The 12,665-nt window shown below is 38.0% G+C and overlaps 1 protein-coding gene across 3 annotated transcripts in view; it reads right to left on the reverse strand.

Annotated features, from left to right (window-relative positions):
* Positions 1-564: 564 nt before the first annotated feature.
* Positions 565-12,665, reverse strand: part of CAMK4 (calcium/calmodulin dependent protein kinase IV) — a 223,981-nt gene continuing 211,880 nt past the window's right edge. For all 3 annotated transcript variants that reach the window (XM_073233007.1, XM_036995069.2, XM_073233018.1), the window contains 2 exons: positions 12,086-12,238; positions 565-11,075 (listed from right to left, as the gene is read on the reverse strand). In XM_073233007.1, coding sequence (XP_073089108.1) covers positions 10,635-11,075; positions 12,086-12,238 — 594 coding nt within the window. In that variant the 3' untranslated portion in view covers positions 565-10,634. The remainder of the gene's footprint in view (positions 11,076-12,085; positions 12,239-12,665) is intronic.

Below are 12,665 nucleotides of genomic sequence, written 5' to 3' on the forward strand. Positions count from 1 at the left end.
AAAATGTTTTTGCTGTAGTGATAGGTTGATACAAAAAAGTTCCAGTATGATTACAAGTCTAAGAAAAAAACTCATGCTAGAAAAAAACTTAATGCTGTCTTTGGAAGGTGTTACTTGGATAATTTTCTACTTTTCTGCATTTTCAAATTTTTATACTGAAACTCAATCTTTATTTGAATAGCTGCATCTCTCTTGTATACATTGTCTGACTTCCCAGTGGTGAAAGCTCTGGGCAAGGAGATGGGCAACCCAGACCTATTCTTTTCTTAGCCACTAACCGTGACCTTAGATAAGTCATTACCTCTCTGTATGTCACTTCTCTTTAATAGAGTTTGGTGGATTAAATGATTCCTAAGGTACCCTTTTAACTTTAATGATATTATGTGTATTATAACATCACTATAGCATTTAGAATGCTATGAAAGTCAAAGTATAATTATATCTGCAAGAATGGGAAAACATTCAAAAGATGATTCAACTCCATAGTTGAGATGTAAGGAAAAATGTCCATGTGTCGTTTTTGATTTGTCGTAACGTTTCAAATCACAGAATGCAAAGTGTTGGTGGGCTCTTGGATGATTTATTATACTGTACATGCAAATAGCTTTACACATTTCCCAGCAGTAAGGTGTATGCTGCTTCTGGCATGCTCTCACACATCGGGGCAGACTTACACAGCGCAACTGGCCCTTGCTGAGGTCTGTTACAGCAGTCTACCAACATCCATTTTGCCTCATGTCACACCTTCTAACTTTCTGTTCCTGGGAGACACCAAAAAGTGAGCATGTTTAGTCATTTAATTGGCTTATCCAACCCGAGTCCAAGAAGAAGCCACAGTTGTCTGTGGCTCTCCTGTTGTCTGCCCCAGGCTCTGGGCAGCTGAGAGCCAGTGACCGTTGTGTCCCATCTGTAGGAAGTAGGGATTTGTTACCAGTTACCGCTGTTGGAAGAATATGGTAGCTCAATCAAAAGTGAATGGGCATGACTTTGATGAATTCTCTACAAACATTTTCTGTATTTATATTTATAGCCAGATCAGACTTAACATGTTTACCTAAAAAACACTAATATATCTTCATATTAAGGAAAGTAAATAGCACCATTTTGATAGGTTTTAAAAATGAAATATTCACAGCTCCTTTTTCAACACTTTTCAATCAGGAGTTGGGAAGGTAGCCTATGATCTTGGCTGTGTAAACTGAAATATTTATACTTTGTCTTCCAAATCCTACATGCACTTGTTTTTGGCTAATGACTTACAGTCTGAACTCCTAGGGCTTAGGTTTCCTGGATGCAGTGGTAGCCCTTCCATCTAACCCTCTGCTGCAACTTGTTGCTTAATTGATCTGCAGATTCTTTCCATCCTTCAAACCCAGCCTGTGTTCCCGTGAAGCTTTCCTTGATCATTCCAGCTGGAAGGGAGCTTTTCCTGCTTTCCATCCCTAGAGGACTCAGTACCTGCCTAGATTTAGCACAGGCTCTGTACATGTATACTTGTTCTCTCCAACGACAAAGCTCACTCCCAGACAGTGGCACTGGATTTAGCTCACCTCTTACTCCTTCACTGCACATAACATTCAACAGTCCAAGAATACAAATTTCTCCTCTAGGAAAAACTAGAACAAATATGCCAAATACCATCACAAGCCTGGAAAACCTTAGTGGGAAGCATTCCTTTGGCAAAGCCTGCTCACTTGTGTTTTCTGTACCTTCACAGGCTCTGTCTTTAGCCTCTCTTACATCACTCATGATAGTCAGCCTTTGTCCCCCTTCATTTCATTTGCCCTGAGGAGTAATGCAGCTATTCACTAATCACATACTTTATCTGAAAGAAACAAAGTGGCAAGACAACTAAAAGCAGATATACTGCAATCTGATCTTAGTGTTTTTAAAAAACACGTTTCTTGAAGATGGATGTAAAATACTGCCTGCAATGAGTGATATAAAAAAGGACTTTATAGAAGGAAATGTAAAAGGGCAAAAGGGAGGGATGTAGAAGAAAGGACTTGACAGGACCAGCTTGATGTTTGGGGAAAACAACTCTGAAAATTCTAAATTTTGTTGTCTGAGACTTAGCTTTTTTGTACAGGTTACCTTTTGAAATCTAAGCTTTCAGCTATAATTCCATCTCAATCCCTGCAGGATTGTCCTTTCAGGTCAGATAATTTAAAGGGTTAAAGTAACTGTGACGGAAGTAACCTTGGCATGAGCCTCCACTGGCAAAATTTTAGCAAGTAAGGTGATTTTCTAGAGTCATAGGGACTTAACTCAGATATTGGAGTTTTGCAAAACTTACTCAGATAGTCACTAACATTGTTGATGTACTTTGTCAGCAGAGACCTGACTAATGCATTTTTACTGACTGAGGCTTGCTTCAGTTAGTGATTTGCAAAATTGTCTTTCCGTGATGGGTGAGTTTTACTCTGCTTTGGGATGCCCCAAATTAGCCAAGGATGTAGGAGATCAGAGAGGTCTAGATGCTCTGAGGAAATGCTGCACGTCTACCCACAGTAAGAAAGCAGCAAGGTGGTCTCATTCACCTTTGCACAAGATTTGAAATTCTTCTGCAGACTGAGCAACACCTCCCTGTAGACTGTAGCTTTTCACACCCAGTGTGTTCCTTCACTTTGTCTTGCATTTCTCCACTCTATAGATGCTCTGTGGATTTCCCAGCCAGACAGCACATGCCCCCTTCCTCCTCCCTACCTGCAGATTCTCCCCATCCTTCAAACCCGGCCTGTGTTCCAGTGAAGCTTTCCCTGAGCATTCCAGGTGAAGGGGAGCTTTTCCTTCTTTCCTTCCCTAGAGGACTTACTATCTGCCTAGATTTAATACAGGCTATTTATATGTATCCTTGTTTTTTCTCCCTAACTACAAAGCTCACTTCTAGAGAGTAGCACTGGATTTAACTCATCTCTGACTCCTTTATTGCACCTGTTTCTCTGTGAAAGTTTGCTGAGAAAATGGGTTCCTGGGATGGGCTACCCCTGGGAAGCTTCAAAATTAATAAGTCATTTCCTTAAAGTGTGCTTGTGATGTAGGCTTACTATCCCCTAAGCTACACTGTTTAATTTTGGTCTGAGAGGAAAATTAGCTATTGACTTTGGTCTATTCACTTCTAAGGGAAGCAGGTGACCCAGATATTGAGAGAAACGAAGAAATGTTAATTTAAGCCCTTTAACAACTGCCTTCAAACTTTGAGCAATCAAAAATGGATAGGAGGGCATGATCCTCATATAACTTTTCCCTGTCCCATTCCAGAGTCTTCCTACACACAGCAACCATGAGGAGCTGGCAGACTATTCATTTCTTCCCCAAGCTCATAGTGTATCCCAGTAGCTACACCATACTAATTTTTGCTACAGTTTAAGGAAAATAGTATATTATTTAATTAGAATCATGATGTCATTTTAGGTATAACTAGTAAGCTGATAAGAGCTCTTCCTTTCAATATCTCATTTGTAACCTCTTGGCTATAGATGTTCAAAAACACAAAGGTCATACATGCCTACATTTCTCAATATCTGGGTCACCTGTTTCCCTTAAGGCAGATATTGTGGAATAAGTAATTTCTCTGTGACAGAAATAGACTAAAAGAAGGACTCTTCTTGGGTTTCTAAATATGTAAGAAAAGTAAAGGAAAGCATTTACTCAAGGCCCTCTCTTTGCAAAGAATACTCAGAGAAACATGGGGATTGGAAAGTACCTTATTCCATAATAGAATTGGCTATTTGCCTGTTCCCTGAGCTATTTGATGAGCACGTCATTGTCACAGAATGCCACATAATAAAGCATGTTATTTCCTAAAATGATTAAGTGAAAATCCAATTGCTGTAAATTACTTGAGAATATACTGAAGGATTCAGAACCAAAGGGCTTTCTTATTTCTTAGCTTAATAAGTAACAGCTGCAGAATGACTTAAATGTAAGCAAATACCAATGTAAGAAGTCATTTACATAATTTTAAATATAAGGGTCAAATTTCTAAAACATGCTCAAAGTGCTAGGAATCTTTTTAATTCTTCTCTCTTAGCCAAGTTAATTCATACTCAATTTCTTTTTTCAGAAATGATGCAATTTTGAATTTTCGGTTTTGTAGAGAAATTTTACTAACTTTTATACATGTCCAGCACAATGACTAGTGTGAGATCATTTGCAGCAGAAACAAAGCTCTCCTAACTTCCTAAGAAGCAAATGGAAATAAGAACCTTAACCTAAAGAAATTTGAAGTATGGGAATCTGTATTCCTAGATGTCACCAAAAAGGCATGGGATGCCATGAAAAACTAGGCTCATCAATTTTTTTCTGTAAGGGCCAGATAGACATTTTAGGCTTTGCTGGGCCATACAGTCTCGGATGAAACTCAGCTCTGCCTAGAAGCATGAAAACAACCAGCCAATAAGTAAATAAATGAGCATGGTTGTGTTCTAATAAAGCTTTATTTATAAAAACAGGTAGAGGCCTAGTGGATTTGGTCTGTGAACCATAGTTTGCCTGACTCCTGAAAACTGGTCTTTGGAGATTTAAATTTATTTCCTTGGGTAATTATATGGAAATTACTTTTTAAAAATGCACATATAAGTTTTATGCATATATCACAAAGACTGTAAGTAAAAAGAATGGTTGGCATTCAAATAAGAAAGAGTATAAACATTAGTCGTAACTTGCTTACTAATAATCCCTTTTTCCTCATACCCTTAGTTCATTGGGCATAAGGAATTACTTAAACCTCTGTTTGCTGTTTGCATTCAGTGAACCCAGGAAGTTTAAACATTTCAAGGGAAACACAGCAACACCTGTTGGACGTGAAATACAGTACTATTCTGTAGTTTGGACCTACTTATAAATGGGCAAGTTACTTAATTCTTTTGGCTGCAGAGGGCACTATGAAAATATTAGCAAGACTAAGGGTACGCAAATAGAAACACCTTGGGGACTTCTAACATAAGTCATAACCTTGACGAAAATGTAAACAAAATCATAGCTCATGAATTTACTGTCTGTACTCTATGCTACTGTATATTGGCTGCATGACAGACTATAAAATAGGTCAGGTTAAAAGGAGGCAGTTAAGAGAGAACAGTTTTCAATTTTCAGGCATACTTAACTTCTATCCCTTACAAACTAGGTACACTAATGTACAGGTATCAAGGAAAGGACAGAGAACGGACAAACCTAGTAAGATTTTATCATCCACAACTGGTTGACAGAATGAAAGCACTTCAAAAACAACAGCTTTCAAATATTCTAATGTGAAACTCTTATACTTGAATAGCCCGAAATAATCTTTTAAATGGAAAATAAATATTTAATCTGGCTGAAGATTAAATATCTGTCATTTTCAAACAATGAATCACAGCAAGAGTACATAGACATAACTATTCCATATCCATGGGTTTTCCAGGTCAATCTTCAAAATGTGCTGAAAACAACTTAAGAATAGTTTGATTTTGCAGTCTCAGCATCCCTGTTCAGAGTTTCAGCCAAATCCTGGGCAACGGCCCCATGTTTCTCCAACCAGCCTGGGATGTTCCTTCCAGGGTTTTAGGGGATCTCACAGTCCTTGAGGTGGCCTGATGGGCAGAACAACAAACAGAATACTGATCTGGGACAAGTGGTAGCAAACCAAGATGCTGGGAACAGCTAATGATTGGTGGAATCCCATTTTTCCATTACTGAATAATAGCAATACATCATAATTCAAACAGTATCTCTTTCGATCAGAGTGGAGGAAGAGGTCTTCTTTTACTCGACTCCTGCGAAGGAGTCAGACGGTCCACCCTCCTGGCAAGGCTTCCATCTTGCCCTAGTGGACCTCTGGGCCCCAAGGCATGCAAAGGGCTGAGTCTTGACCGAAATCAGGCTATCCAGTCCTCTAGAGTACATCACAAATGTTTATGAAAATAGGAATTTCAAACAAGCACACATAAATTAGTCAAATTTGTTATTGCTCTCCAAGATAAGTATACAAATGTTTGGGGTTTATGGGCTGAGATTATATTATCTGATCTCAGGTGATATCTGAAAGGAGTAATAATGACAAAAATGAGCCTTAGGAGATCAGAATATAGAAGAGGAAATACTGAATTTGGTTACCAAAAGTGAGTAGCTGATCTCTCCCCAGTGGTGTTTTTTTCTTCTATTTTTGTCAAAGACCCAGAAATTCACCCTGAGTTGCCAGGGGAATAAAAAAACTTTGAAAAAAAATTATGGAAAATTATTAGGTACATTTCTGCTTATCATGTAGTTAGGAATATTAAAACACCAATATCGAGATTCCATGTGCATAAATGTCTTTTTAAAAAAACATTAAAGATACAGAGAGAGTCTAACCATTAAGCAGCATTTAGCTAGTAAATGCTCAAATGTTAGCAGTGACCTTGTTCAGGAACATATCAGAGATGAATATTAAGGAAATTGGAATATGACCTAATAAGCAGTAATTACAAGGATGTTACAAATCCTATTATGTAGTAAATGTCTGGAAACTTTGCAAGATCTAAAGTAGACCTACAGAACCAGACCAATACTCTGCAATGACAAGTAAATTACATAATGGCATTGTAGTTATGTAACTGGCTCTGCTCAGCATATTTATGTCAATGACATGTGGCGTCAGCCATCAAGAAAAACCTAGTGCTGATTCACTTCATTGACTTTTTTTTTTCATTTCCTTTGCAATAACAATCCTAAAATGGAATAAATGGTTTACTAATTTTATTCTTTGCCTTTTCTGGCCTTTACTTCTGTTTTTTCCAATTTAAAATGCAACCAGATGCTTCTGTGAAATAAAAATTGAATTACGCAAAGAAATACCTTCAAATCTTCAGGCTGTAGGCTACCCACCAGCAGTTACCATGCATGTGAAACTGGAAATAGGGGTTGCTAGACATTCTAAATTACAAAATATATTTAAAATACCGTGTAACTGAGGTCACAGTAAAAGGCAAACTGTTTCTTTTTTTAAAAGTTTGCCATTAAAAACGGCTATAGAACCTTGAGGACTATTCTAAAATAGCAGTGTGTAAGAAAATTCCAAAAGTCTTTTGAATCCACGTGGAATGGCAGTGTTGATTAAACCTTTCTAAGGAAATCTAAAAAATGCCAGCTGATAGTCATACTCCCATTTTTGAGGTTAATGGGATGCTGTCATCATCATCATCATATAACTTCATCATGCAAATTTGGTATGTCTCAGTATGTTTCTAGAAAGAAATACTTGCTGCAGCACAAGGATGATGTCCAGCCTTGTCCAGGACTACAAAGTCGTATTGAGATTCTGTGTGCAGTCCTTTCTGTGTCGGGACAGGACACACGGTTCACCCACAGCAAATTCTGGTGTGTGAGAATGCTCCTGGCTTCATGGCAGTACTCAGGAGGTCAAGCTTGCAGTCAAGATTCCCCGGGCCCAAAGAAGGATTAGAGGGACTGTGGCCGACAGTTTAGCAATGCCCGGGAAAGTCCTCTTCTCTACAAGTCATGCTGGGAAATGCTCCTTCTCTGAAGCACATGAATGAGCAGAAGTGGCCAACAGAGTGTTTAGTTATTTCTGTCTGTGACATTTCTGAAACATTTTCTTTTGGCCTTCTACCAACTCATCAGTGTGGAAAACTGAGGCAGCTCAAATCTAAGCATAGTTATTCATGTGTCACTTTGCTTAAAAAGTACTCTAGGACACATGTGATTATGAGCGCTTGATGTACTGTAGGGAAAACTTGTACTCCCCATTTTGAAAACTTCGTATAAAAATTAAAAATACATCATTCATTTTTCACATTGATCATATATTGGAATAATAGTTTAGATATATTGGATTAAATATATAGTTAATTTCACCTTTTACTTTTTAAAATAGGGCTAAGAGAAAATTTGAAGTTACATATATGGCTTGCATTAAATTTATATTAGATAGTACTTGTCCTAGACTGTAACTTCCATAACCGTATTATTCTAATTTCTACCTTATTTATGTATTTGTGGCATGAGTGAGCTCTTCAAGTGTGAGAAAAACCACTAGAATTCTAATTAGACTTTCTAAATGGGGGAAATAATTCAAGATGGTCCGTCTGTCAAGTTAAGGTTCTATCTGCAATAGTCTACTGTTATTTAGCTAGTTTTTGAGATAGATAATATATTCCATTTTAGCAAACAATATAAATGTTTGCTGTTCTTTCAAAATGTTAACCTAATTATTCAGAAGCTGCATTTCAATGAAATCTGAGATTGACTCGTTTAGTTGAAAAGACCAGTTCTTGTGAAAGTTGGACTTGTTTTCCACTGAAATAACTAAATTAGTCACTAGGACTTAATCTTTAATATACAAGTCAAAATTTAAACCTCCCATTGATTTTTAGGAAGTACAATTTACACATTAAAAAAAACAAACAGGAAATTATCCCTACACCAAGTACTCACCACGAGATAGGCATGTGTACTCATTTAATGGGTACTTTCTTAGACACACATGGGCCCTGGCACTTGCAAAGCTGTTCCTATCGTCCATGAGGCTGACCAGTGCAGTCAGCATGTGCGTCGGGATGACAAAACACCCTTGGAACAATGTGGGCTTGGCTGGGAGGGAAGATATGTTCTGATCTTTCACCTAATTGCCACTTTCTAATAAGGTCCCTGAACCCCTCTTCCCTTTTCCAATATATGGGACACTTACCACATATACCTGTTAATTCTCCTTGGGAAAAATACACCAGGAAATTGGTCTTTTTTTAATGTAAATCTGAAGCTTGGTGAAAAAGGCATTTTTAAAGGTTAAAAATAGTGAGCTTTTTATAATAGCTCAAAGAGGAATTCTGAGAGAGAATAAAGGAGGAGGGAAAGAAACAGGGAAGGAGAGGATAAGTACTCTGCTAGTTAATGAGAATAAAACAAAAAATGATCATCCTCTGAGTCCAGGTGAGGCCTTGCTTTCTTCTCAGGAGTGGTGGGAAAGGAAGTTTATGTCAGAGAAGCAGAACACCTAACGAACAACAAACAGCCTCCAGAGATCAGAGATTTAATTTAATTTTCCAATGGAAGAGTTTGGAGGCAGAGTCAAAAGAATTTCTCTTTTTTTTTATGAGGATTTTTATGGGCTACTTTTATCATTTATCATTTTGGTCTTTGAAAATAATCTTTTTTTAAAATTAAGAAATCCGAGTAAATGTGATGCATAAGTAATTTGATAAAAAATGTGCATTTCAACTAAAACTAGAAATACATCTTAGGTACTTGGAATTTAAGTGTGATTTCTGTAAGAGAAAAGTTCATATGAAAATCAAATTAAAACATATTGGGAAAAATAGTAAAGTTTTAGGTCTAATGTAACAGCTTCTCAGGAGTTTGACTTGAAATCAGCATTTTTTTTCTTTGTTTCTTTTTTCGTTTTTTAAGGTAAATAAAAAAATTCCACTGTTCTGAATTACTTGATATGGAAACTTATAAAAATTACATTGTAAAATGTGGTCACTTCCATTTTAAGCATGAGAAAAAGTTATACTAGCTTTTCAGAAATATCTTTAGTTCGTAAGTAGTATATCTAGACAACCATAAATGGAAGGAAAAAGGACTTTTATAAATAAAAGTGCCTTCTTACTCTAGTAAAGTCAATAATGAATAATCTTGTAATGGAATAGTATTGCCACTCTATTTAGATTTAAGATATTTCAGCAACAGCCTGTGGGGGTGGATTTCGGTAGATGATTGAAACTTGGTAACTATAGAGTTTATCCAGAAAATGTTCCTGTCTTTAAAGTTTTACAAACTCATGAGTAAATACAGTTTCATCTATAAATGACAAGGAGTCAGCCTTGCTAGTGTAAGGCCCAGTCTTCTCTCCTTTTCTTCCCTAACTTCCTTTGTCTTAAGTGTTGTCCCAACAGGACATTTTATTAGAGAGCATGTGAGGGAAGGGTGACATTCCTCAGCATGACTTTGTAAAATACTTTCTCCAGAATTTCTTGATAGAATGTTTTTGGTTATTAGCAACTTATGTGCATAAATAAGGACAAAATAAAAAAGCATTCTCCACACAAGCTTTAGGGGCATATGGATTCATAGCCCTTAAAGTGTGCTTCAATTTCTTATTATTATAAGTGGACTTTTTTTTGCACATACCATACAACCGCAACCTATACAACCTGTACCCATCTCTTGTAAACAGTTTGAACAGATTAATGAAAAGTAAAATGCTGCGCATGTCATGGGCACATGTCTTAGAGCGCTGCCTCATATTAGCTGAGCAGTCATAGTCCAAAGGAGTTACTGCCTTGAGAAGAAATCCATAGGATGTAGGACAGCTAGGTTTTCAAAGAAAAAACAATTTGTAACTAGTTACTTTAAATGTGTGCTACTGGTCCCTGAAGATGTTATGTTTTTAAATGTTATGTTGCATTTACTTGCAATTTCAAATTAAACTCATCAGTATTAGGTATCCATTACATACCACAGAAGACACTGTTTTTTTCATAAAGCAGTCACATGCATTGAAGTTAGGATTACCAACTGATATATATATGTATTTTTTTTTGCACCTCAAAAACAGAATCACTAGAGTGCACATCATGCTTCCACACCTTCCTTGCTGAAGGACAAAATGCATACAGTGCCAGGCTTTGGCTTCCCGATGGAAGGAAGCCAGCTTAGTACTCTGGCAGGATAACATCATTCTGCTGAGCTCCAAATCCCAGAGCAGGGTTTTCTTGCCCTTCTTTGGGGGATGCTGCTTGCTCCACAGTCTTCAGCTGCTCCTCCACGAGGCCCTCCTCTATTTCCAGGCTGGGCACCTTTCTCCCATCCTCCAGTACCTCGGGCACCAGCCTGGGGGCCTCAGCAGCATTTCTATCAGCGCCTTCCGCTGCCTCGGTGGCCTGCACCTTCATCGGCTCAACCTCTGTCCCCATAACTGCCACTTGGGCCCCATCTCCTTGAACTTCTTCTCCTCTTGGAATGGCGTTAACATCCTCATTGCCCTCCTGGGTTGGAGATGGCTCTCTGCTGGCCTTCTGGCTCTCCTGGATGCTTCCATGGCTGCTGCTGGCACTGCCCAACCGGGAAGAGGCCACCACGGCCTTTACTGCTGCCTGATCGGGAACAGAGAAGTCGGGGGTTACCTCCTCTTCAAACCCAAACCAGAGCTCAGCCTCAGCTGTGCCCCTTAGAGACTGTTTTACATGTTAGTTTCAGTCTCATGAAGTATAGTCTTCCAAAACTGTCGAATAAAAACTTGTTTGGAGAATGAACAGAAAGTCTCTTTAATCTCAAACTAGTGTGTTTCATCCTCTGAACAACTGCAAGCCTGAGTGTTTGCCCATGAATTACTAGTTTTCAGAAATTTTAGACTGTGTTTCCCACACTATGTGCTTCATGGAACACCAGTTCCATGGATGTTAATAGGTGTCATGTGGATAAAAGAATTTCATGGTCAAATTTGGCTGAGAAATCCTAGGTTAAACAAGGTCATTTAATCCAGGATTTTCAAATTAATTTGGCTTTGTAAGCAATGGAGAAATAGAACATTGTTTTTGACCCTCAGCTGTTCTCTGAGATTCCCTGCATATACAGCTGGTCCTAAACACCATTATTAAGAGAAAAGCATCTAATCTCTATGTATGCTCTATAAAAAGAGATATTTTGGTGGATAATTTTCTTTATCATTTAAATTATTTCAGTATTGACCAAGTATAGTAATAACTATTTATCTATATTACAAAATATAGTTTTAAAAAATTGTTTCCCAAAGTTCCCATATGCAGAAAGAAGACAACTTTCTGACTGTGTATCAGTTCCCTCACCAATGCTGTTCACTCAGTTCAGCCTTAATTAAATGAGAAGGAATGGTGATGTGCTTGCTTGGTGAGTAAACCTCAGCACAGCACACAATTCCCTTTACTAACAGTGAATTCTTAAGAGAGGAAAACATTAAGACGGTAAGTGGCTTTATGCCAGCACTGTTGGGATTTCAAAGCAGGATTTTTCCTGGTACCACAGGCTCTGAATAATAGGATTAGATGAAGGATGGTGGAATTGTCTTTGATAGCTGAAGAGAGAATTAGAAAAAAAATAAAACAAAACAAAGCATGGGTCATTTTACCTTAAGCTTGCGCCGGGCATTGAATTCTTGGAGCTTCTTTTGAGCCGTGTCCATGTGTACAAAATTGGCTGCTTTACCTGTGACCCACGGGTGCTGGAGAGCTTGGAAGGTAGTCAGCCGTTTCTTAGGATCCAAAACAATTAATTTTCTGACCTGAAATGATAATGAGCCATAAACTTCTTAGGGAGACCTGGGATTACCCCTCAGCATGGGACCTTCTTGGTCTTATTCTATTTTCTTAGCAGTACCACTAAGTATATATTTAAAAATATTTTTTAAGCCCTCAGAGGTCTCTGGGGCTAAAGCTGGCTTCAACTCCATGCTGGTGCAGTTTTCTAACATAGGTCAAAGAAACAGGTCCTGGCTTGCCTGTGGCCTGGAAGTTCTTTGAAGGAGAACCAGCATCTGAATAACTCTAGGCTGCATTTTGCATCACTTAGAATTCAGAACTTCAAATCCATCTCAGTGGAGATGGAATCACTCCAGTATCCATCATTCTTTCTGGGGGGATTAAATTAAATGACAACAAAAAGGAAGGTATTGTTGCTTTTTAGGATTATCCCATGATTCTATCACAAGT

This window comes from Manis javanica, chromosome 1 (genome assembly GCF_040802235.1).
Source record: "Manis javanica isolate MJ-LG chromosome 1, MJ_LKY, whole genome shotgun sequence".
NCBI lineage: Eukaryota > Metazoa > Chordata > Mammalia > Pholidota > Manidae > Manis > Manis javanica.